Source organism: Aegilops tauschii, chromosome 4 (assembly GCF_002575655.3).
Source record: "Aegilops tauschii subsp. strangulata cultivar AL8/78 chromosome 4, Aet v6.0, whole genome shotgun sequence".
Lineage (NCBI taxonomy): Eukaryota > Viridiplantae > Streptophyta > Magnoliopsida > Poales > Poaceae > Aegilops > Aegilops tauschii.
This window is the reverse complement of record NC_053038.3, coordinates 22,690,877-22,714,560: the sequence shown is the minus strand read 5'-3', so window position 1 is coordinate 22,714,560 and position 23,684 is coordinate 22,690,877. Positions and strand designations below refer to the sequence as shown.

Genomic DNA, 23,684 nt, shown 5'->3' with positions numbered 1-23,684 from the left:
CTCGACCTCGAACGTACGAGAGGACGGACCACCATGCAATTGGAACCAACCACAGCATCGCATTCCTTGCTGCATGGCTTGGCTTCCCGCTGCGAGATCTACCTATCTGACGCCTGACGGGCCTTGTGTAGCATTCATCTTGCCAGCGCCAGCGCCAGCATGTGGCGTCTGCTTTCCTTTCCGTGCATGTGGTGGATCCCGGCCGGGTCAGTGCATGCATGCATGGCTGCAACTTTGTGGGTGATGGGCTGTAATAAACACTGTGCATGCAACGCAGGTACGAGTAGTATGCTCTGTTTGGCATGCAGACGTTCACACGGCGGTTAACAAACCAGTCATTTACTCTCGTCAAAGCTCGAGCAAGATGGGCCCTGCATGCATGGCCTGTACTACGTACTACTGCTAGAACTGGCTGCTTGGCTAAAGCGCGGGGAACATATATGCCCTGCAATTTAATTACATGGTCAATCGAGTAGTTTGATTGATCTATTTTCTGGCTATGTACGCCCCACCCCTGACCCACCGCCGCGCTCACTGATTTTCCTGCGCCCGCCGGCCGGGCCCGTCCGCTCCGCCTCCGCCCGTGAGAGCTCGCTCTGCCAGCGCCATTGCCCACAGGTGAGGCGCGTGCGTCGTCCACAGCGCGCGCGAGAGGCTCAAGCAGAGAGGCGACACATGCACGTAAACATCACGCGCTGTTTTCTTTTTCACCGGCGAATTCTTTCTTTCTTTCAGAGAGTTTCGGTTCGCGGGGCACGGCCGGAAAAGCAAAATAAAGCCGACGGGACCTGACGGACGTCGAGGAGGTGCAGTGCTGGCTATGGCTATGTGCGCAACCAGCACCGACTCCGACCGGACAAGACGTCACTTGCCAATGCCATCCCTCCTCTGATTCTCTCACGGAATGATGTGCTACGCACGTAGCACAGGAGCACTAACAAAAGTACCCGCTACTTATAATTTTGGACGCGTCTAGTGGACGGCCGGCTGCCCACTAGTGCGATGGAGCGGCCGGCCTAAAAAGGTAAGTACCTGTCCCCCGCGGTCCCGCGGTCCAGAAAAGGAAACTGAGCACCAACCCGCGCCATCGAGCGACTGCTCGCGATACACGCAAACAGAACGAGAAGAAAAGTCCCCCCCACACGTGGCCAGCTGTACCTACCCAGCCCTCCCACGCCCGCTCGCCCCCACGCCACCACGGTTCCTTCTTCCTCTACACGAAAGAAGGGATCCAAGGCCCTTCTTCCTCCTCCTACATAGCAGCCATTGCAGCCCCAAAGTAGAAGAAGAACTTGCTTCAGAAAAGATCTAAGGGCAGGGTGGTCAGATCCATACCAGGCAGCAACATCAGGGCAGGTAATTTCCCTCCCTCTGCCCCTCTTCACTCCCCCCTTCTTCTACTGCATATGTCAACCCCCTGGAGAAGCTGCTTCCCCCCTTCCTCCATGGATCTAGCAGAAATCCATGGAGAAGCTGCTTCAAAAAGAGGTGGACCTGGCAAATAACCCCTCCAATAACACCACCCTCCTCCCATGAGTGTCATATCTGCAACTGAAAAGAAGTACCACGAATTGCTGTGCAACTAATCATGGATAGAGGCCTACGGTTTCCTGGTTGTGCAACTAAACACAAGTCATTAGGTTTAGTTGCACACCAAACATGGTTTGAGACCAACTTTACTGAACATTTTTCTAACATGCATGCCAGCCAAGTTTCCTCCACCTAGATGTGTTAAAGAAGCCAACTAAAGCAAGTTCAATGGCCAACTGAAACATGGTTCTAGCCAAAAACCTAAACATGCATTGTAGCCAACAGAAAATGCATAAGTGTGCAACTGAACATGCATCCCAACCAACTGAACCTGTATTCTGTCAACTCAGCGTGCATGCTAGGCAAAACTGAACATGGATGAAGACTAAAAATTGCTAAATCAACTGCTCCTCCAGAATGGCTATCCTGAACATGTATTTTGAGTGAACACTATAGAAAACCTGGAGTATATGTGCAATAAAAACATGTATCCTGGCCAACTGAACATGCATGCTGGCCAACTGAACATGCATGCTGGCCAACTGAAAAAATGCATCCTGGCCAACCGAGACATCTATTCTAGCCAAAACAAAAAATTTGTAGTACGACAGCAAAAACACAAGAAACTTTTGTACATAGCAAACGAAACCACAAACCAAATATTAAAGTAGTCACACATGTAATCTTGTCCCACACATATATTCTGGTGCCAAACCTACTGCAAAGCTATAGTGTAAAAAATGTTCAATATACTAGAAGTAGAAACAGAAACAACGATGAAAAACATATATCTATAATCTGTCATCCAATTCTTCTTTCTTCTTTCACCTGGATTTCACCGTCTCAATTGTGGCATCAAATTATGTCCAAATTATGTGCAGAAAAATCTCGATCAGCTGCTTGCCAACAGAAAACCTGCAGATCATTGGAACAAACAAAGGGAAAAGTCAGAGAAACTCTGTACTAAAAAAAGTCATGTTCTTGCCAACCATTTACTGCAAACTGTGCAACTAACATAACAAGGCTGTGCAAACAAAAAAATGCATACCTGTTATAAATAACAGATTCTGCTATAGAGATGTTGCTTTTTAAACTAAGATTGTCATAAAATGGTGTGCAACTACCTATTTACTAAGTTTTTAGGTTGTTTCAAACACTCTTTGATGATTAAAACTCGACATCACTTCCTTGTTTTGTATATGCAGTGCATGTGTGGCAGCAGCCTGAAAAAGGAAAAAAATGCTTGATCTCAATGAGTTGCCTCCTGATCTCAATGAGCTTCCTCGTGATATGGATCAGCAACAACCCATCATACCGCAAGGGAATTTGACAGAAAATGGGCACTCTGTTTACTACACGCAGACAAGTCGTGGGCCTAACCCTATGGGCCATGACAATGTGGCACGGCAGTCATCAACCCGTGGTGTCCCTGTAGTGGTGTATTTGCAGTCAGAGAGTCATACTCTTGATGACACGGGCACCGCGGCAAATGTTCCTGGTCCAACCAGGACTGAGCTCGGTGCTGGCGCTGTTGACGGTGCTGTGCAAGGAGAAGAAGGAGAAGATGAGGCTGGTTCTCAGCCAATGGAACCTATGTTGGCATGAGGTTTGACACCCTTCAAATTGCTAAGGATCACTACAACAACTACGCCTTACGGATGGGTTTCTCTGTCAAAATGAACACCTCCAGGCGGACAGGCAATGTATTGGTAAAACAGCAGTTTTGCTGCAACAAGTATAAGAAGCCAAAAGCTGATGATGGTGGAGCTGAGGCTCCTCCTATCCTGGACCCTATACCAGATCCAAGACCTGTTGACACTGATGAGGAAATGGAAGATGAACCTCCAATCTTTGCTGAAGAGGAGGCTGGTGCTAGTAAGAAAAAGAAGAAACGAAAACGCGAGACAATAAAGCAGACTCAATGCAAAGCGAAAATGTTGGTGAAGCTAATGGATGGGCGATGGGAGGTGACGTATTTTGTTCGTGACCACAATCATCCGCTGGTGAATAGACCTTCATTGTCCAAATACTTGAGATCCCACCAAGGCATCTCTCCTGATGAAAAGGAGTTTTTGCGCATCTTGTATAACTGCAACTTGACTACAGGTGTGTTTCTATATCCCTTACAGAATTAAGTTTCCCTCTAGGCAGTCCAGTGTGCAACTGTTATGTTACTGGTGTGCAACTAGATTACCTTCACCGTGCAACTACATAATGTTCCTGTGCAGCTAGATCACCTTCACTGTGCGCCTACATAATGTCCTGTGTGCAAAATGAAAGTGTTTTTTAAAAGGGGCAGCTGGTTGTCAATTTCCTGCAACTATCTTCTGTGCCAACTCATATCGTATTATTGTGCAGCTGGATATGTGCATTCGTACGACTAATAAAATGTATATTGTTTCTTTTTGTATTATGCAGGACATATGATGCATGTAATGGCAGAGTTCTATGGATCTGAGATGATGGTGCCATTCGGACCAAAGCAATAAAAAATCTGTGTACAAGTTTCCGTAGAGATGACACAAAGGAGGGTGATCTGATTGAGACAATTGCGCACTTTAAGGATATACAAAAACCGATCCAGACTTCTTCTATAAGGTGAAATATGATGAAGAGGACAGAGTTGTCAACATATTTTGGGTGGATGGCTTAGCTCGAAAAGCTTATGCGGAGGCGTACCACGATTGCATATCGTTTGACACCACCTACATGACCAACATGTACAATATGCCGTTCGCGCCCTTCATAGGAATAAACCGACATGGCCAATCTTTCATGCTGGGTTGCGCGTTTGTGAGGCAGGAGTTGGCATCGAGCTTTGATTGGGTCTTTGGAGCATTCCTAGAGGCTATGGATGGCAAACCTCCTAACAACTTCATCACCGATCAGGATGGTGCAATGAGGCAGTCAATACAGAGCATCTTTCCAACCACCGTGCACCGCTGTTGTCGATGGCACATCATGAAAAAGGCTTAGGAAAAAGTTGGTTGGCTGCTGTGCTGGAATCCAGGACTCTCTGATGATTTCAACAAGTGTGTTGAATTCAGCTTCACTATAGACGAGTTTGAGTAGAATTGGGCTGGGTTAATGATGAAGTACGAGGCTATGACACACATGCACTTTGAGAAGTTGTACGAATACAGGTCAACTTGGGTGCCGTGCTACTTCAAACACAGGTTCTTCCCCTTCCTACAGTCTACATAGCGTAGTGAGGGGTTCAACGCCGTCCTAAAAAGATATGTGAACCCACACAACTCAATGCTGAACTTCGTCAAGCAATATGAAAAAAAATCCAGAACCACATCCTTGCCAAGGAAGGCTGCAATGATTACAGGACAGAACACCTTGGGATTGAGCTGTGGTCCAACTTCCCAATAGAGAAGCAAGCTTACAAAACCTACACTAGGGACCTTTACCGCAAGTTCAGAGAAGAGTTTGAGCTGATTGGACGTTATAATGCATTCCAAGTTGGTGCTGATAAATTTGAGCTCAGACCGAACAAGGAATTTGTTGCCAAATATGGTTCTCGAAACTACTTGGTGCAGGCAAGGGTGGAGGAGGGTTCCTATTTGTGTGAGTGCTGTAAAATGGACAAGGACGACATCCTCTGTTGCCACATCCTCAAGGTGTTCACCCATATTGGGGTTGATGTCATACCGGAAAGGTACCTGCTAAGACGGTGGACACCTACTGCTGTACCTAGTGCGCCAGGGACTGGTTATGATCAACCGGATGAAATGCCTCCTCAATCAAAGAAGCAGATAAGGGAGAGGAACATGATATACGATTTTCGGAAACTAGCAAAGTTTGCGAGTGGTTCTGATCCAGCACAAGCTATTGTATACAAGCATATGCGCGCAGCACGTACCGAGATCGGCCACCTGAACAAGTCCAAGAAAAAGAAGAAAAAACGACTGCTGCCACGGGGCCATCAGATGATGGCAACCCTCGAGGACCTCCTCCACCTCCAGGCAGCACTCAGGGGGCTCATCATCCAGGTAATTACCTGCCCCAACTCCTGATCTAACTAGGTGTGTAACTTCAGTTGCACACATCATTGTGCTCAGTTGCACACATCATGGTGCCCAGTTGCACAGAACAGGCTGCCTAGTTGCGCACGCTGTGTTAATTCGAGCATCAAGATAACACAACTAACTTGTTTTTCCTGTTCTGGATATAGGTGATGTCAACCCTCAAGGACCTCCTCCACCTCCTGGCTGTACACGGCATCCTCTGCCACCTCCTCCCCCGTGTGCTCCTCCCAATGTCCCTACAGGCAGCACTCAGGGGGCTCATCATCCAGGTAATTACCCGCCCCAACTCCCCATCAAACTAGGACTGTAACTCCAGTTGCACACATCATGGTGCCCAGTTGCACAGAACAGGCTACCTAGTTACGCACGCTGTGTTAGTTCGAGCATCAAAGATAACACAACTAACTTGTTTGTCCTGTTCTGGCTATAGGTGATGCCAACCCTCAAAGACCTCCTCCACCTCCTGGCTGTACACGGCATCCTCCGCCACCTCCTCCCCCGCGTGCTCCTCACAATGGCCCTACAGGCAGCACTCAGGGGGCTCATCGTCCAGGTAATTACCTGCCCCAACTCCCCATCAAACTAGGTCTGTAACTCCAGTTGCACACATCATGGTGCCCAGTTGCACAGAACAGGCTACCTAGTTGCGCACGCTGTGTTAGTTCGAGCATCAAAGATAACACAACTAACTTGTTTGTCCTGTTCTGGCTATAGGTGATGCCAACCCTCAAAGACCTCCTCCCCCTCCTAGCCCAACTAGCAGTGCCCTGCGTGCTACTCCTAATGGACCTACAGGCAGGACTCAGGGGGCTCATCACCCAGGTAAATACCTTCCCCAACTCCCAACAAAACTAGGGTGTGTGACTTTAGTTGCACATATCATAGTGCCCAGTTGCACAGAACATGCTGCCTAGTTGCGTGCGCTATGTTAGTTTGAGGATCAAGCTAAAAATCTAACTTGTTTTTCCTGTTCTGCCCATAGGCGATTACAATCCAAGTACCATGACGGGCCGTGCTACTACAGGTGTTTTTTTCAACTTAACTTGCACACAGCAACCAGTTAGTTGAACAACATGGGCTGTGTGGTTGCAGAGAACATCAGTGCTGGTTGCACAACAAAAAAATACTAAACTTTTTATATGATTATTACACAGGTGATCGTGATGGTCCTACTGCCCCGTTGGAGGCTGCATCCCCTGCACAAGCTTCTGATGATTTTGTGCCCAGGGATCCTCCAAGGTCTACTACAAAGGGTAGGGTAAAGAGTCGACGGTACAAATCGGCGCTGGAGCTACACCCAAAGAAGAAAAACAAATGCAGCCAGTGCCAATCTACAAAGCACACTGCTGGTGTGTGTCCACTCAGTCTACTGTGATTCTGTTTCATCGTTTGTAACTTTGGGACAAAAAAGGAAAAGAATGATGTTTTTTGAGCAATGTTGGGACCAAGTGGACACATTCAACATCTATGATTTCTCTTTATCTAATTTATGCTCCTTGAATTAGTTCATGCACTGTGTAAAAAAGGTTGCTATTTGTGCCTTTGTTGGCAACTGGTTAAATATTTAGTTGTTGAACAATTGTATGTCCAGTGCTCCTAATGTATCAACAAAAGTGATGATATTGAGTTGCAAACGGAATTACTACTAGTGTGCAACTACAAAATCTGCTGAAAAATTGTGCAAACCAGCAACTTCCTCCATGGAGCAGAGAAACAAAAAGAGTACTGACCTAGTCCTTGTCGTATCTCAGCAACTTCCTCCATGGGGCGGTGTTGTGCACGCTGGTGACCCAATCATATGCCAGCTTCTTCCTGATGTTGAGTACTTCCTTGGGTTCGTAGTTGGGCAGTTGGCTACCGTTCCACTCGGTGGCGTTAAGCAGTGCGAACAGCCCACACTCATTACTGCGATGGGCAAAAAAAATTTGTCACATAAAATTAAAACCAATAAAGATAATGCACTCTGTGCAACTGCTTATGTGCCACTGTGCAAATGCTTATGTGCCACTGTGCAACTGCTTATGTGCCAGTGTGCAACTACTTATGTGCCACTCTGCAACTGGCTAGATAATCCATTAGAAACTCATAAAAATGATAAACAAATTGCAGACTAGTTCTGTGTCCTGAAAAACTAAAGATTGCACAAGTAGAAAAATTGTAAAAACTACAAATTGATGGTGAGAAATTGAGAAGAATGCCATTCTTAATGTCTTACTTGCCGAGCTACTTTGGTACGTCAATGTCAATAATCTGGAAGTGCTCGATGCTGAACTTTGGCTAATGCTTCCTCCATAGCTGGCATACTGCCCCCCGCGATGGTAGAGGCAGTGTTCATCAGCTCAATGTTGTCCAACTTCCTGTTTGAATCAAGAACTTCGAAGCGTCCGTCCCTCAAGTTGACATTGAAGACCCAATAATGCCTCCCTCCCTCCTTATCGGTTACATCAGCGCACTCGAGCACTGGCAGCATGACCTGCAAGCGTGAACGATTTTAGACACAGATACAGGCTGTAGCTAAGAAAAACAGTAAAAGACTTGGTCAAGTTAAAAACAGGTTGCAACTAGTATTTGCCAACCAACAGATGTGTCATGTGCAACTGAACGTGCTGTGGGTGCCAACTAAAAGAGATGGATCATGTGGGCACATCACTCACCAAGTCTTTCTTGCCGAGACGGTTCTTGTAATCAAACTTCTTGTTTATCTCATTCACGTTGTGGATTCCTTGCTGTAAATTCATCTGCAGAGATTATAAAGCATGCCTCAAACTCCTTAGTAGATGAAAGGCCTCCCTCAATTGGTCAACAAAAAAGTACTACATAACAAAGATGAGGGTAAAGAAGGTTTTGGAAAAACTTACAGAAAACCTCAGTGGCATAATGACCTTCTTTGACCCTTTTGGTAAGTTATCCATGATGTGTAAGATTCCAGTCTCAATAACAATTTTTGACAGCCATTGAACCAGCTTCATCGAATCAATTAACTCCTTTAAAGAAATGTAGAAAGCACCAAACCTGATTATCTCAGGGCTGGTTTTTTTTGAAAGAAATAAAAAGACAAGTTAGCTCGAAGGGTCACAGCAGCAAAAAAAATGTGCATGAAATTGAAACAAAACAGTGTGCAACTAAAAGCCCTGTTCTGTGCAACATGCTATGCTTTCTGTGCAACTAAGTGGCTGGTCCTGTGCAACTGAAAAAGATATGTATGTAGGCTGTGGGGAGTTAGTTTACCTGGCAGCTTCATCATTTGCTCCTGGGTGATGCCTGACCCAATACAAGAGGGCAGCGTAAAGCTTGTTCACTGCCTCATTGGAGCTGAACGTCTTCATCTTGTTGTAGTCAATGAATGGAGACCTTTGAGATGCTGCGGGCGTTATTACCCTCCTCTGTCTTCGTGCAAGAGGTGGTCCCGAAGAACTGCTCGTGCCAACTTCTGGTTCTGTGCATATCGGGGTGTGGCAATTCTCTGGTGATCCAACATCTAGCTCTTGAGCTATTGCCTTGCCAGCATCTGCAGCAGCGCATCCTTCATTCACAGCTGCTGGGTCCAACTCACACTCATCAATGCAAATCACACCGGCTTCTGCTGTTTCTGCTGCTGGAGCAGGTGCTGGAGCATCACCATCTATGCCGAGGTCAAAAGATGGTGCATCGCAGAACCCGTCACCATGATAAGACTTTGATCTTCGTATGGGTTCAAGGACCAGGGCATCTCTTTGAGGCACAAACACGGGTGCATCGTTCACTGGCTTGGTTCGCAATAGTGTTGTAGTTGGCGGCCTTGGAGGCTTGCACCTACTTATAATGTTGAACACCTCCTCTTGTGTTAATGGTTGCTGAAAGTCAGCTCTTGGTGATGCAGGCTTGCTTGGCTGCTGTGTGCTAGCTCTTGGGGACGACACTTTGGTAGTAGGATCACCTCCTTTTGTGTTTGGCATTGAAGCATCTCTATGAGTAGGCACCTTGGGGCTTGCAGTTGCAGTGGTGCCTTCCTGAGCAGCTGTGGTGGTTTTGACTGTGACCACGCTGCTAACTGACACATCAGTTGGCACACTGGTATCTGTAGTTGGCATCTTTCCAGTCTGAGTTGGCAGCAACCTAGCAGAACTTGGCATCCCTGCATCAATGGCCGCGGCGCGCAGTTCTCTCTCGTCTCTGAACCCCAAGCCTTTTGTGGCCTATTCCCCCTTTGTGCCCCTGGCAAACTTGACAATCTTTTGCTGCTTAGGTGGTTTTGGTGGGACTGTTGAAAGGGGAGTCTTCCCCTTGATCTGTTGAACTCCTGTGATCTCTCTGCTCACTACAGTTGGCATATCAGTTTGAAGCACTGCTTCCTTGACCATATTTATTTCAGCATCTGCACTCACCATCTTCTCCTTGGTTTGAGGCAACTGCAGATTCTTCTTCATTGAAACTGCTTTACGCTTCTGGACCACGTGAGGGTTTGCCATGGATGCTGCCTTGCTCTTGCTGGAGCTTAGGTCTGGAAGCTGCTTCAAATATTCCTTGTATTTTTCCTTTGAATGAACCCAGTCAAGACCCTTTCCTGCTTCCTCCATGTCAATTTGATTCTTTTCAGCATCACTTGATAAGAACATGCTCTTGTCAATGGCAAAGTTGATCTTCTCACACATATCTTGGTCGCTAAAATCTGGCACGGAAAAGGTGGTTGGCAAAGCTGGCTTCAAGTTGCAGAGCTTGAACATATCAATGCTGCCCTGAGACTCTGCTTCGTCATTTTTCTTTGACTTCGGCAAATCCTTGTCTTTCCAGCAAGTTTTGTCAATCAACATCTGTAGTGTGCTCCTGCTACTCAATGAATTGCTGCTGCTGGCAGGGGTGGCAGAAGTGCTAGTCCTCCTGGATGTGTTGCCGCCTGTACCACCAGAACCAGGGGCGTTGTCATCATCATCATCGCTGCTGTCGCTGCCTCCATTGGATCCCCCTTTATCATCACCATAACCATCCTCGTCTTCTTGATCGTCGTCTTCTACCCTCTCACTGCCATCAACTGCTGCACCTTTGTCTTCTCCCCTCTCACTGCCATCAACTGCTGCACCTTTGTCCCCGTCCCCCTCTTTGGCCTCATCTTCTTCTTCTTCCTCCTCCTCTGCCTCACTATCTTCTTCCTTGTCCTCCTCCTCTCCTTTGTCCTCTTCTTCTTTGTCCTCCTCCTCCTTCTCCTCCTCCTCCTCCTCCTCTACATCTTTTTCTTTGTCATCCTCCTCCTTGTCCTCCTCCTCTGATTCATCCGCATCTGTGTCCTCGTCATCGTCAACATCTATCGCTGCTTCCATTTCCTCATCTTCTTCCGACTCCTCCTCAACAAACTCTTCTTCTTCTTGTATAGTTGACCCCCGTCTCTTTCTTTTTGGAGCACGGCGTGACGGCCCGGTACCCATTGATGGCCGCTGTACGTAAGGATCAATATCCGGTTCCTCGTCATCGATCTTGGCAACTGCTTCAATGAAGGTGCCAACCTGTTCAGTTACAGCCTTGCACAGGTCATTGACCACTTTCGCAATCTTTGCCTTTTTCTGCATAAAAAAAAAGATTCAGTACTGATTCAATTAGATTTTTTTTTTAAAAAGTAAAATGTCTGTAACTGACCATGATGTGATAAGCAAAAACCGACTAAGACACACTTTCTGGCCAACTAAAAACATGATTCTAGCCAACTACACATGCACTGTGGCACAAACTAAAAACATGCATTCTGCCAACTTGATGTCAATGGTTGCAAACGAACACTTTGACTGTCCAAAGAACATGTGCAACTACATAAGCTTATATGTGCAACTAAACATACATCCCAGCCAACTGAATCCTGTATTCTCGCAACTACAAAAGTTATACATGTGCAACTGAACATACATCCCAGCCAAAAGAAACTGTTGGTAAGTGGTACAAATTTCTGTATGCAAAACACTAACCTGCGGATTGTAGGTTATTGGTAACTTGGATGCCACGAATGCTTCAGCTTGCAAAATTCCACCAAACAGTGGTGTCTGCTCCGTGCCTCTATACTCCTCTTTAAGCTGATGTAAAAAAAGAGAAAAAGAAAAGAACAAGGTTATCAAAACAGATTTGTGTGTTGAACGAAACCAAACATTATAACCTGTGCAACTACAACAAGATAATGGGGTAGACAATTCGACTATACATATATGCAACTGAACAAAGACACAAAAACTGTGCAACCCATATGGCACCTAAAAAAAGTTTCTACCAACTGATGCCACACATCTGTGCAACAAGATTAGTAAAACTGTGCAACTTAAAAAAGATGGTGTGCCAATTTAAAATGAACATGTGTGCAATTGCCAAACTTAAAGCTACAAGGTGTGCAACTACATGCATTGTTGTGCCAACTGATGACAGTTTTTTGTGCAATTTCCAAAAAAGTGACCAGACATCAAAAGAACATAAAAAGAAGACACTGTTGGAAAAAAACAAAGAGAACTCACTTGTAATTTGCCGAACACACCAGGAGAGATAGTATCCTTCTTGATCACCTTGGCAATTAGAGTACTATCCCATGCATTCGATCGTATCGCGCAGTTGCTTACTGGGATGTCATGTACGAGCGCATCAAGTTATAGTATCTGCACCAGACCCAACAAAAGAAAAGCCAAGTTCAGTCATTATTATGAGTATTTCAGCAAACTATAACTGCACAAAAGAAAAAGAACAGATGGAAGTGGTCGTTTTCACTAACCATCAAGTGATACAAGGCAGCAGACAATTTGCTTCTCCTGGTCCATGTTTCGGAAAGCTTCATGAATGTGTTCTGCTACAAAGAGGTAGATGTTTGTGTTCTTGAGCATTTTATGATCTAGCACAAGTCCGTAGCACTTTGGGCTGAGCTTCAAGGCCGTGGTTGGTGCTAGAAAAGTGCTGAAGGCAACCGCAAGCCAGGCCATAAAGAATGTGTCATCCGTTCTTCCAGCCATATTGCTACCTCTTGAGCACTGCGTTGGTTTTCCCTTGAAGAGGAAAGGGTGATGCAGCAAAGTAGCGTAAGTATTTCCCTCAGTTTTTGAGAACCAAGGTATCAATCCAGTAGGAGGCTACGCGCGAGTCCCTCGCACCTGCACAATACAAATAAATCCTTGCAACCAACGCGATAAGGGGTTGTCAATCCCTTCATGATCACTTACGAGAGTGAGATCTGATAGATATGATAGGATAATATTTTTGGTATTTTTGTGATAAAGATGCAAAGTAAAATAAAAGCAAAGTAAAAAAGCAAAGGCAATAACAAAGTGTTGGAAGATTAATATGATGAAGATAGACCCGGGGGCCATAGGTTTCACTAGTGGCTTCTCTCAAGAGCATAAGTATTTTACGGTGGGTGAACGAATTACTGTTGAGCAATTGACAGAATTGAGCATAGTTATGAGAATATCTAGGTATGATCATGTATATAGGCATCACGTCCGAGACAAGTAGACCGACTCCTGCCTGCATCTACTACTATTACTCCACTCATCGACCGCTATCCAGGATGCATCTAGAGTATTAAGTTCATGAAAACAGAGTAATGCCTTAAGCAAGATGACATGATGTAGAGGGATAAATTCATGCAATATGATAAAAACCCCATCTTGTTATCCTCGATGGCAACAATACAATACGTGCCTTGCTGCCCCTACTGTCACTGGGAAAGGACACCGCAAGATTGAACCCAAAGCTAAGCACTTCTCCCATTGCAAGAAAGATCAATCTAGTAGGCCAAACCAAACTGATAATTCGAAGAGACTTGCAAAGATAACCAATCATACATAAAAGAATTCAGAGAAGATTCAAATATTGTTCATAGATAATCTAGATCATAAACCCACAATTCATCGCTCTCAACAAACACACCGCAAAAAGAAGATAACATCGAATAGATCTCCATGAGAGAGGGGGAGAACATTGTATTGAGATCCAAAAAGAGAGAAGAAGCCATCTAGCTACTAACTATGGACCCGAAGGTCTGAGGTAAACTACTCACACTTCATTGGAGAGGCTATGGTGTTGATGTAGAAACCCTCCGTGATGGATGCCCCCTCCGGCGGAGCTCCGGAACAGGCCCCAAGATGGGATCTCGTGGGTACAGAAGGTTGCGGCGGTGGAATTAGGTTTTTGGCTCCGTCTCTGATCATTTGGGGGTACGTAGGTATATATAGGAGGAAGAAGTACGTCGGTGGAGCAACGTGGGGCCCACGAGGGTGGAGGGCGCGCCCTGAGGGGGTGGGCGCGCCCCCCTACCTCGTGGCCTCCTGGAAGCTTCTCTTAGGTAGGGTCCAAGTCTCTTGGATCATGTTCATTCCAAAAATCACGCTCCCGAAGGTTTCATTCCGTTTGGACTCCGTTTGATATTCTTTTTCTGTGAAACTCTGAAATAGGCAAAAAATAGCAATTCTGGGCTGGGCCTCTAGTTGATAGGTTAGTCCCAGAAATAATATAAAAGTGGATAATAAAGCCCAATATTGTCCAAAACAGTAGATAACATAGCATGGAGCAATAAAAAATTATAGATACGTTGGAGACGTATCAAGCATCCCCAAGCTTAATTCCTGCTCGTCCTCGAGTAGGTAAATGATAAAAACAGAATTTTTGATGCGGACTGCTACTTGGCATAATTTCAATGTAATTCTTCTTAATTGTGGTATGAATATTCAGATCCGAAAGATTCAAGATAAAAGTTCATATTGACATAAAAAATAATAATACTTCAAGCATACTAACTAAGCAATTATGTCTTCTCAAAATAACATGGCCAAAGAAAGTTCATCCCTACAAAATCATATAGTTTAGTCATGCTCCATTTTCGTCACACAAGAATGCTCTCATCATGCACAACCCCGATGACAAGCCAAGCAATTGTTTCATACTTTAGTAATCTCAAACTTTATAAACCTTCACGCAATACATGAGCGTGAGCCATGTATATAGCACTATGGGTGTAATAGAATATGATGATGGGGGTTATGTGGAGAAGACAAAAAAAGGAGAAAGTCTCACATCAACGAGGCTAATCAATGAGCTATGGAGATGCCCATCGATTGATGTTAATGCAAGGAGTAGGGATTGCCATGCAACGGATACACTAGAGCTATAAATGTATGAAAGCTCAACAAAAGAAACTAAGTGGGTGTGCATCCAACTTGCTTGCTCACGAAGACCTAGGGCACTTGAGGAGGCCCATTGTTGGAATATACAAGCCAAGTTCTATAATGAAAAGTTCCCACTAGTATATGAAAGTGACAAAACAAGAGACTCTCTATCATGAAGATTATGGTGCTACTTTGAAGCACAAGTGTGGAAAAAAGGATAGTAGCATTGCCCCTTTTTATTTCTTTTTTGGGCCTTCTTTTTTTTGGCCTTTCTCCCCCTTTTTTTATTGGGACAATGCTCTATTAAATGATGATCATGACACTTCTATTTATTTACAACTCAATGATTACAACTCGATACTAGAACAAAGTATGACTCTATATGAATGCCTCCGGCGGTGTACCGGGATATGCAATGAATCAAGAGTGACATGTATGAAAGAATTATGAATGGTGGCTTTGCCACAAATACTATGTCAACTATATGATCATGCTAAGCAATATGACAATGATGAATGTGTCATGATAAACGGAATGGTGGAAAGTTGCATGGCAATATATCTCGGAATGGCTATGGAAATGCCATAATAGGTAGGTATGGTGGCTGTTTTGAGGAAGATATAAGGAGGTTTATGTGTGAAAGAGCGTATCATATCACGGGGTTTGGATGCACCGGCGAAGTTTGCACCAACTCTCAACGTGAGAAAGGGGAATGCACGGTACCGAAGAGGCTAGCAATGATGGAAGGGTGAGAGTGCGTATAATCCATGGACTCAACATTAGTCATAAAGAACTCACATACTTATTGCAAAAATCTACAAGTCATCAAAAACCAAGCACTACGCGCATGCTCCTAGGGGGATAGATTGGTAGGAAAAGACCATCGCTCGTCCCCGACCGCCACTCATAAGGAGGACAATCAAAGAACACCTCATGTTTCAAATTTGTTACATAACGTTTACCATACGTGCATGCTACGGGACTTGCAAACTTCAACACAAGCATTTCTCAAATTCACAACTACTCAACTAGCACAACTTTGATATTATTACCTCCATATCTCAAAACAATCATCAAGCATCAAACTTCTCTTAGTATTCAACACACTCATAAGAAAGTTTTTACTAATCTTGAATACCAAGCATATTAGGATTATTGAAGCAAATTACCATGCTATTTAAAACTCTCAAAATAATCTAAGTGAAGCATGAAAGATCAATAGTTTCTATAAAACAAATCCACCACCGTGCTCTAAAAGATATAAGTGAAGTACTAGAGCAAAACTATATAACTCAAAAGATATAAGTGAAGCACATAGAGTATTCTAACAAATTCCAAATCATGTATGGCTCTCTCAAAAGGTGTGTACAGCAAGGATGACTGTGGTAAACTAAAAAGCAAAGACTAAAATCATACAAGACACTCCAAGCAAAACACATATCATGTGGTGAATAAAAATATAGCTCCAAGTAAAGTTACCGATGGAAGTAGACGAAAGAGGGGATGCCTTCCGGGGCATCCCCAAGCTTTGGCTTTTTGGTGTCCTTAGATTATCTTGGGGGTGCCATGGGCGTCCCAAAGCTTAGGATCTTTCCACTCCTTGTTCCATAATCCATCAAAATCTTTCACCCAAAACTTGAAAACTTCACAACACAAAACTCAACAGAAATCTCGTGAGCTCCGTTAGCGAAAGAAAACAAAAGACCACTTCAATGTACTGTAATTAACTCATTATTTATTTATATTGGTGTTAAACCTACTGTATTCCAACTTCTCTATGGTTTATAAACTATTTTACTAGCCATAGATTCATCAAAATAAGCAAACAACACACGAAAAACAGAATCTGTCAAAAACAGGACAGTCTGTAGTAATCTGTAACTAACGCAAACTTCTGGAACTCCAAAAAATCAGCCAAAATAGGAAGACCTAGGAAATTTGTTTATTGATCAACAGCAATTGGAATCAGTATTTTATCACGTTCTGGTGATTTTTAACAATTATTTTCGTGAACAGAAAGTTTCTGGAAATTTCTGCAAGATCAAATAACTATCATCCAAGAAGATCCTATAGGTTTAACTTGGCACAAACACTAATTAAAACATAAAAACACATCTAACCAGAGGCTAGATCAAAGATTTATTCCTAAACAGAAGCAAAAGAAAAAAAATAAAAATAAAATTGGGTTGCCTCCCAACAAGCGCTATCGTTTAACGCCCCTAGCTAGCCATAAAAGCAAGGATAAATCTAGGTATTGCCATCTTTGGTAGGCAATCCATAAGTGGCTATCATGATAGATTCATATGGAAATTTTATTTTCTTCCTAGGGAAGTGTTTCATGCCTTTCTTTAATGGAAATTGGAATCTAATATTCCCTTCCTTCATATCAATAATTGCACCAATCGTTCTAAGGAAAGGTATACCAAGAATAATAGGACATGAAGGATTGCAATCTATATCAAGAACGATAAAGTCTACGGGCACATAATTCCTATTTGCAACAATAAGAACATCATTAATTCTTCCAATAGGTTTCTTAATAGTGGAATCCGCAAGGTGCAAGTTTAGAGAGCAATCATCAAATTCGTGGAAATCTAGCAAATCGCACAAAATTTTGGGAATAGTGGAAACACTAGCACCCAAATCACATAAAGCATAGAACTCATGATCCTTAATCTTAATTTTAATAGTTGGTTCCCACTCATCATAAAGTTTTCTAGGGATAGAAACTTCCAACTCAAGCTTTTCTTCATAAGATTGCATCAAGGCATCAACGATATGTTTAGTAAACGCTTTATTTTGACTATAAGCATGAGGAGAATTTAGCACGGATTGCAACAAGGAAATACAATCAATCAAAGAGCAATTTTCATAATTAAATTCCTTGAAATCCAAAATAGTGGGTTTAGCAACATCTAGGGTTTTGATTTCTTCAATCCCACTTTTATCAAATTTAGCATCAAGATCTAAAAACTCCGAATTCTTGGAACGCCTTCTAGGTAAAGGTGGATCATATTCAGTCCCATCATTATCAAGATTCATATTGCAAAACAAAGATTTAATAGGGGACACATCAATAACTTTTAGATCTTCATCTTTATTTTCATAGAAATTTGAAGAACACGCTTTCATAAAGCAATCTTTCTTAGCACGCATCCTAGCGGTTCTTTCTTTGCACTCATCAATGGAAATTCTCATGGCTTTGAGAGACTCATTGATATCATGCTTAGGAGGAATAGATCTAAGCTTTAAAGAATCAACATCAAGAGAAATTCTATCAACGTTCCTAGCCAATTCATCAACTTTAAGCAATTTCTCTTCAAGCAAAGCATTGAAATTCTTTTGCGAATTCATAAACTCTTTGACACTAGTCTAAAATTCAGAGGGCATCCTATTAAAATTTCCATAAGAGTTGTTGTAGGAATTACCATAATTATTAGAGGAACTGCTAGGATAAGGCCTAGGATTAAAGTTTCCTCTATACGTGTTACCAAAATTATTCCTACCAACAAAATTCACATCCATAGATTCATTATTATTCTCAATCAAAGTTGACAAAGGCATATCATTAGGATCAGAAGAAACACTCTTACTAACAAATAATTTCATAAGTTCATCCATCTTTCCACTCAAAACATTAATTTCTTCTGTCGCATGCACTTTTTTATTAGTAGATCTTTCAGTGTGCCATTGAGAATAATTAACTATAATATTATCTAGAAGTTTAGTAGCTTCTCATAAAGTGATTTCCATAAAAGTGCCTCCCGCGGCCGAATCTAAAAGATTTCTAGAAGCAAAAATCAATCCGGCATAAATTTTTTGTATAATCATCCACAAATTCAAACCATGAGTAGGGAAATTACGTATCATTAATTTCATCCTCTCCCAAGCTTGTGCAACATGTTCATGATCAAGTTGCTTAAAATTCATAATATCGTTTCTAAGAGAGATGATCTTAGCGGGAGGAAAATACTTAGAGATAAAAGCATCTTTGCACTTGTTCCAAGAATCAATACTATTTTTAGGCAAAGACGAAAACCAAGCTTTAGCACGATCTCTAAGCGAAAAAGGAAATAGCTTCAATTTAACAACATCATTATCAACATCTTTCTTCTTTTGCATATCACACAAATCAACGAAGCTATTTAGATGAGTAGCGGCATCTTCACTAGGAAGGCCGGCGAATTGATCTTTCATAACAAGATTCAACAAAGCAGCATTGATTTCACAAGATTCAGTATTGGTAAGAGGAGCAATCGGAGTGCTAAGGAAATCATTATTGTTGGTATTGGTAAAGTCACACAATTTGGTATTATCTTGAGCCATCGTGACAAGCAAGCAATCCAACACACGAGCAAACAAAAAGCAAGCAAAAAAGAGGCGAACGAAAAAGAGAGGGCGAATAAAACGGCAAGGGTGAAGTGGGGGAGAGGAAAACGAGAGGCAAATGGCAAATAATGTAATGCGGGAGATAAGGGATTGTGATAGGTACTTGGTATGTTGACTTTTGCGTAGACTCCCCGGCAACGGCGCTAGAAATCCTTCTTGCTACCTCTTGAGCACTGTGTTGGTTTTCCCTTGAAGAGGAAAGGGTGATGCAGCAAAGTAGCGTAAGTATTTCCCTCAGTTTTTGAGAACCAAGGTATCAATCCAGTAGGAGGCTACGCGCGAGTCCCTCGCACCTGCACAATACAAATAAATCCTCGCAACCAACGCAATAAGGGGTTGTCAATCCCTTCACGGTCACTTACGAGAGTGAGATTTGATAGATATGATAGGATAATATTTTTGGTATTTTTGTGATAAAGATGCAAAGTAAAATAAAAGCAAAGTAAAAAGCAAAGGCAATAACAAAGTGTTGGAAGATTAATATGATGAAGATAGACCCGGGGGCCATAGGTTTCACTATTGGCTTCTCTCAAGAGCATAAGTATTTTACGGTGGGTGAACGAATTACTGTTGAGAAATTGACAGAATTGAGCAGAGTTATGAGAATATCTAGGTATGATCATGTATATAGGCATCACGTCCGAGACAAGTAGACCGACTCCTGCCTGCATCTACTACTATTACTCGACTCATCGACCGCTATCCAGCATGCATCTAGAGTATTAAGTTCATGAAAACAGAGTAACGCCTTAAGCAAGATGACATGATGTAGAGGGATAAATTCATGCAATATGATAAAACCCCATCTTGTTATCCTCGATGGCAACAATACAATACGTGCCTTGCTGCCCCTACTGTCACTGGGAAAGGACACCGCAAGATTGAACCCAAAACTAAGCACTTCTCCCATTGCAAGAAAGATCAATCTAGTAGGCCAAACCAAACTGATAATTCGAAGAGACTTGCAAAATAACCAATCATACATAAAAGAATTCAGAGAAGATTCAAATATTGTTCATAGATAATCTTGATCATAAAGCCACAATTCATCAGTCTCAACAAACACACCGCAAAAAGAAGATTACATCGAATAGATCTCCACGAGAGAGGGGGAGAACATTGTATTGAGATCCAAAAAGAGAGAAGAAGCCATCTAGCTACTAACTATGGACCCAAAGGTCTGAGGTAAACTACTCACACTTCATCGGAGAGGCTATGATGTTGATGTACAAGCCCTCTGTGATGGATGCCCCCTCCGGCGGAGCTCCGGAACAGGCCCCAATATGGGATCTCGTGGGTACATAAGGTTGCGGCGGTGGAATTAGGTTTTTGGCTCCGTCTCTGATCGTTTGGGGGTACGTAGGTATATATAGGAGGAAGAAGTACGTCGGTGGAGCAACATGGGGCCCACGAGGGTGGAGGGCGCGCCCCCCTACCTCATGGCCTCCTGAAAGCTTCTCTTATGTAGGGTCCAAGTCTCTTGGATCATGTTCGTTCCAAAAATCACGCTCCCGAAGGTTTCATTCCGTTTGGACTCCGTTTGATATTCTTTTTCTGCGAAACTCTGAAATAGGCAAAAAAACAACATTCTGGGTTGGGCCTCCGGTTAATAGGTTAGTCCCAAAAATAATATAAAAGTGGATAATAAAGCCCAATATTATCCAAAACAGTAGATAACATAGCATGGAGCAATCAAAAATTATAGATACGTTGGAGACGTATCACATATCCTGAATCATCTTAAGCCATGTAGTGATCTGGGGATGAGAATTTCCAGTTATGTTGAAATCCTGTTTGAATCTCCTAGTGGCATCCTTGTCAACTAAATATTTGACTTTTTGACCCCTGTTTGGGAGATCAAATACCCTCTGAACACTGTCAGCATCGACACGGATCCTTCCCCTTCCTGGGAAAACCATTTCAGAGGTCTGTGGCTGGTAGGACTGCACCAGGAACTTAGTGAGGTCCGCTGGAAGTGTGTCTGATAAGTTCAATAGCCCCCCGAACAACCTCGAAACTAGCTCTGACTTCTGTAGTGGGGTTAGAGAGGCGTTGAAATTTGCAAACCGCGCTAGTGATGCCCTTATCCTGCCTGCTTGTGATGGTCGCTCCACATCTTCCCCTGCAGCCACCTCAACTCCTTCACCGCTAGCCTGTTGATGAGAAGATAAAAACATTAAGGAAACATTAAACACAAGAGAAAAAATGAAAATGAAAAAAAACTAGCAATCATCATTTGGATCAGTATTGGAATAAGCTATATATTCATAAAATGGATCATGCCAACTAATATGATGTATTTGTGCAACTAATAAAGCTCATGAGGACAACTGAAGACTGCCAGTGTGCAACCTTCAAAAAAAAACTAAGAAAATATACGAGACCTGGAAACTACAAAAAGTTCTAGCGGATGTGCAATAATAAGAAATGATATTGCAACAAGATAACAGCAACTAAAAAAAAGGTTTGCAAGGAACTGTTCAATAGCTCATAAATACACAAAAAAACCCACATACCTCAGCATCTGCTGCGGAAGATGCGACAGCTCCTCCAGCAACTGCTGCCTGCACAAAAAATTGACCAGTGATGTCAACTATAAAAGATGCCAACTAATGTCAACTGTATTTAGATCAAGATGACTAGAGATGTCAACTACAAGGTTGTTATTGACAAACTAAAAACAAAAATAGTGGTGCGAACTGCTGCATAATTTCATCAGCGTCTAAAAAGCGAGAAACACTTATATTCGAGAATTTACTTACCCTAGAAGATGACTCAGCTCCCTTTCCAAGTGCTGCACGTCTAGTCCGCTTTACAACACGGAACTGATCAGCATCCTAAGAAAAAATAAAAAACATGAGCATGGGAAAAAACAAAAAAATGTTATATGACCCAAACAAAACCGAAAAATGGGCTTGTTTCATCAGCATGCCACTTACCTCAACATCCTCTCCCTGCTCAACACTCCGCGCAGGTCGTGGCTAGCGATTAGCAGGACGCTTCGAGTTCCGGCGAAGCGACTGAGTTCTAGAACACTGATTAAGCAACCAAAAGAAAACATGAAAAAAGGACATTAGCATACATGCATAAGATGAAAACAACTCAAAAACACAGAAAAAAGTGAAAAAATACATCTTCTTCATTGCCATCCGCATCTCCTCCTATTATAACCATTTTTGCCCTGCGGGAGGAAATACAACAAAAGAAAACATAGTTAGAAGATGTGGAAACAAACTAGAGAAATCATAGAAGGTTGCTTTGATCTGCAGACATCTACACATAAGCAGGACACATATTGCAAAAAACGAAAAAACATGTGGACAACCAACTACTACAATGATGCAGCCAACTGGGCAGTAAACCTTGTGCAAACTGGACAGCATATAAGCCAACTAACTATTTTCTGCCTAGTTATTACTTGCCAACTGTGGCAAGTAATAACTAGGCAGAAAATAGTTAACTAAAGGCAACAAGCTCAGTATGATAACTTGTGCAAACTGGAACAAGCAAAAAATGCAAAGCAAAAAATCCAGCAAAACAATTGGGTATACTATATTGAAAAATTAGCAACCATTAGTGCTAGTTTGCAAAAATAAGCGTCCCTAGTTGCACACATGAGGGGAAACCCATGAAAACAACCACATCCACAACAAAGACTTGCTGATTGAGAATATTAAATTGGAAAATTGGCAAGCATTGGTACTAATTTGCACAATCAAGGGGCCCTAGTTGCACAAAGCAGGAGAAAACACATGAACCAGCACAGCCACCACAAGGCTGGTAGATTGGGTAGACTATATTGGAAAATTGGCAAGCATTGGTGCTAAATTACACAAACAAGAGTCCCTGGTTGCACACAGCAGAGGGGGAAACAGCAAAGCCAACTAAGTAGAGCAACTAGCGCAAGTGTATAACATATGAACAACCAACTAGTAAAAGTGATACAGCCAACTGAGCAGGCAACTTGTGCAACTGAACACCGTATAGACAACCAACTAGTAAAAACAGTGAGCCAACTGACCAAGACAACTGCTGCAACTGCAGAGCATATGGACAGCCAAGTACTATATGGACGCAGCCAACTGAGGAGAATTTTGTGCAACTAACCACTTAAATCTCTGAACACCAACTACGAAATCAGCCAATGCATTGCACACAACATTGCGCACATCTAATACAACTTGCAGAATGACTAAGAATCATGAACAGATCTCAAACCTCTACAAAATTGAACGGAACATGAACTAAACAGTCAAATCGCCCTAAAATCGCGCAACGGGCGCCATGGACATGCATCCCTTCTACCTAACGACTACCGCGTACCCTGGCCAACTACACGTTGACCCTGGCCAGCCACCCCGTGCCGTGAACTACGCCTCCTTGTAGATCCCGACCACCGTTGGGCGCGTGCTACGAGATAGGAGAAGGGAACTCAACGTGACCAAAATCGAGGATAAGCGGGGGTAGTTCGCGCCGTTCCCGAACCCTAGAGAGCATTCCCCTCACATTTCGGCACCATCCGCGCTCCGCGAGATAGAGAGAGGGAGGAGAAGCATGTAGAAGTGGAGGGCGAGCATACCTCCGACGGCGAGGAGCACCAACGATTCCCCCGCGAGGAGAACCACCCGCA

The 23,684-nt window shown here is 43.1% G+C and overlaps 2 protein-coding genes across 2 annotated transcripts; both read left to right on the top strand.

Moving 5' to 3' along the window:
- The first annotated feature begins 2,097 nt into the window (after positions 1–2,097).
- Positions 2,098–5,866, top strand: LOC123493498 (uncharacterized). The gene is made up of 3 exons (XM_045227198.2): positions 2,098–3,636; positions 3,949–5,528; positions 5,711–5,866. Exons 2-3 carry the CDS (start codon positions 5,118–5,120, stop codon positions 5,864–5,866), a joined length of 567 nt encoding a protein of 188 aa, XP_045083133.2. The 5' UTR covers positions 2,098–3,636; positions 3,949–5,117.
- LOC141020634 (protein FAR1-RELATED SEQUENCE 5-like) lies at positions 3,132–4,506 on the top strand. The gene is made up of 2 exons (XM_073497462.1): positions 3,132–3,636; positions 4,094–4,506. The coding sequence occupies exons 1-2, from the start codon at positions 3,132–3,134 to the stop codon at positions 4,504–4,506; spliced, it is 918 nt and encodes a 305-aa protein (XP_073353563.1).
- Positions 5,867–23,684: the final 17,818 nt, after the last annotated feature.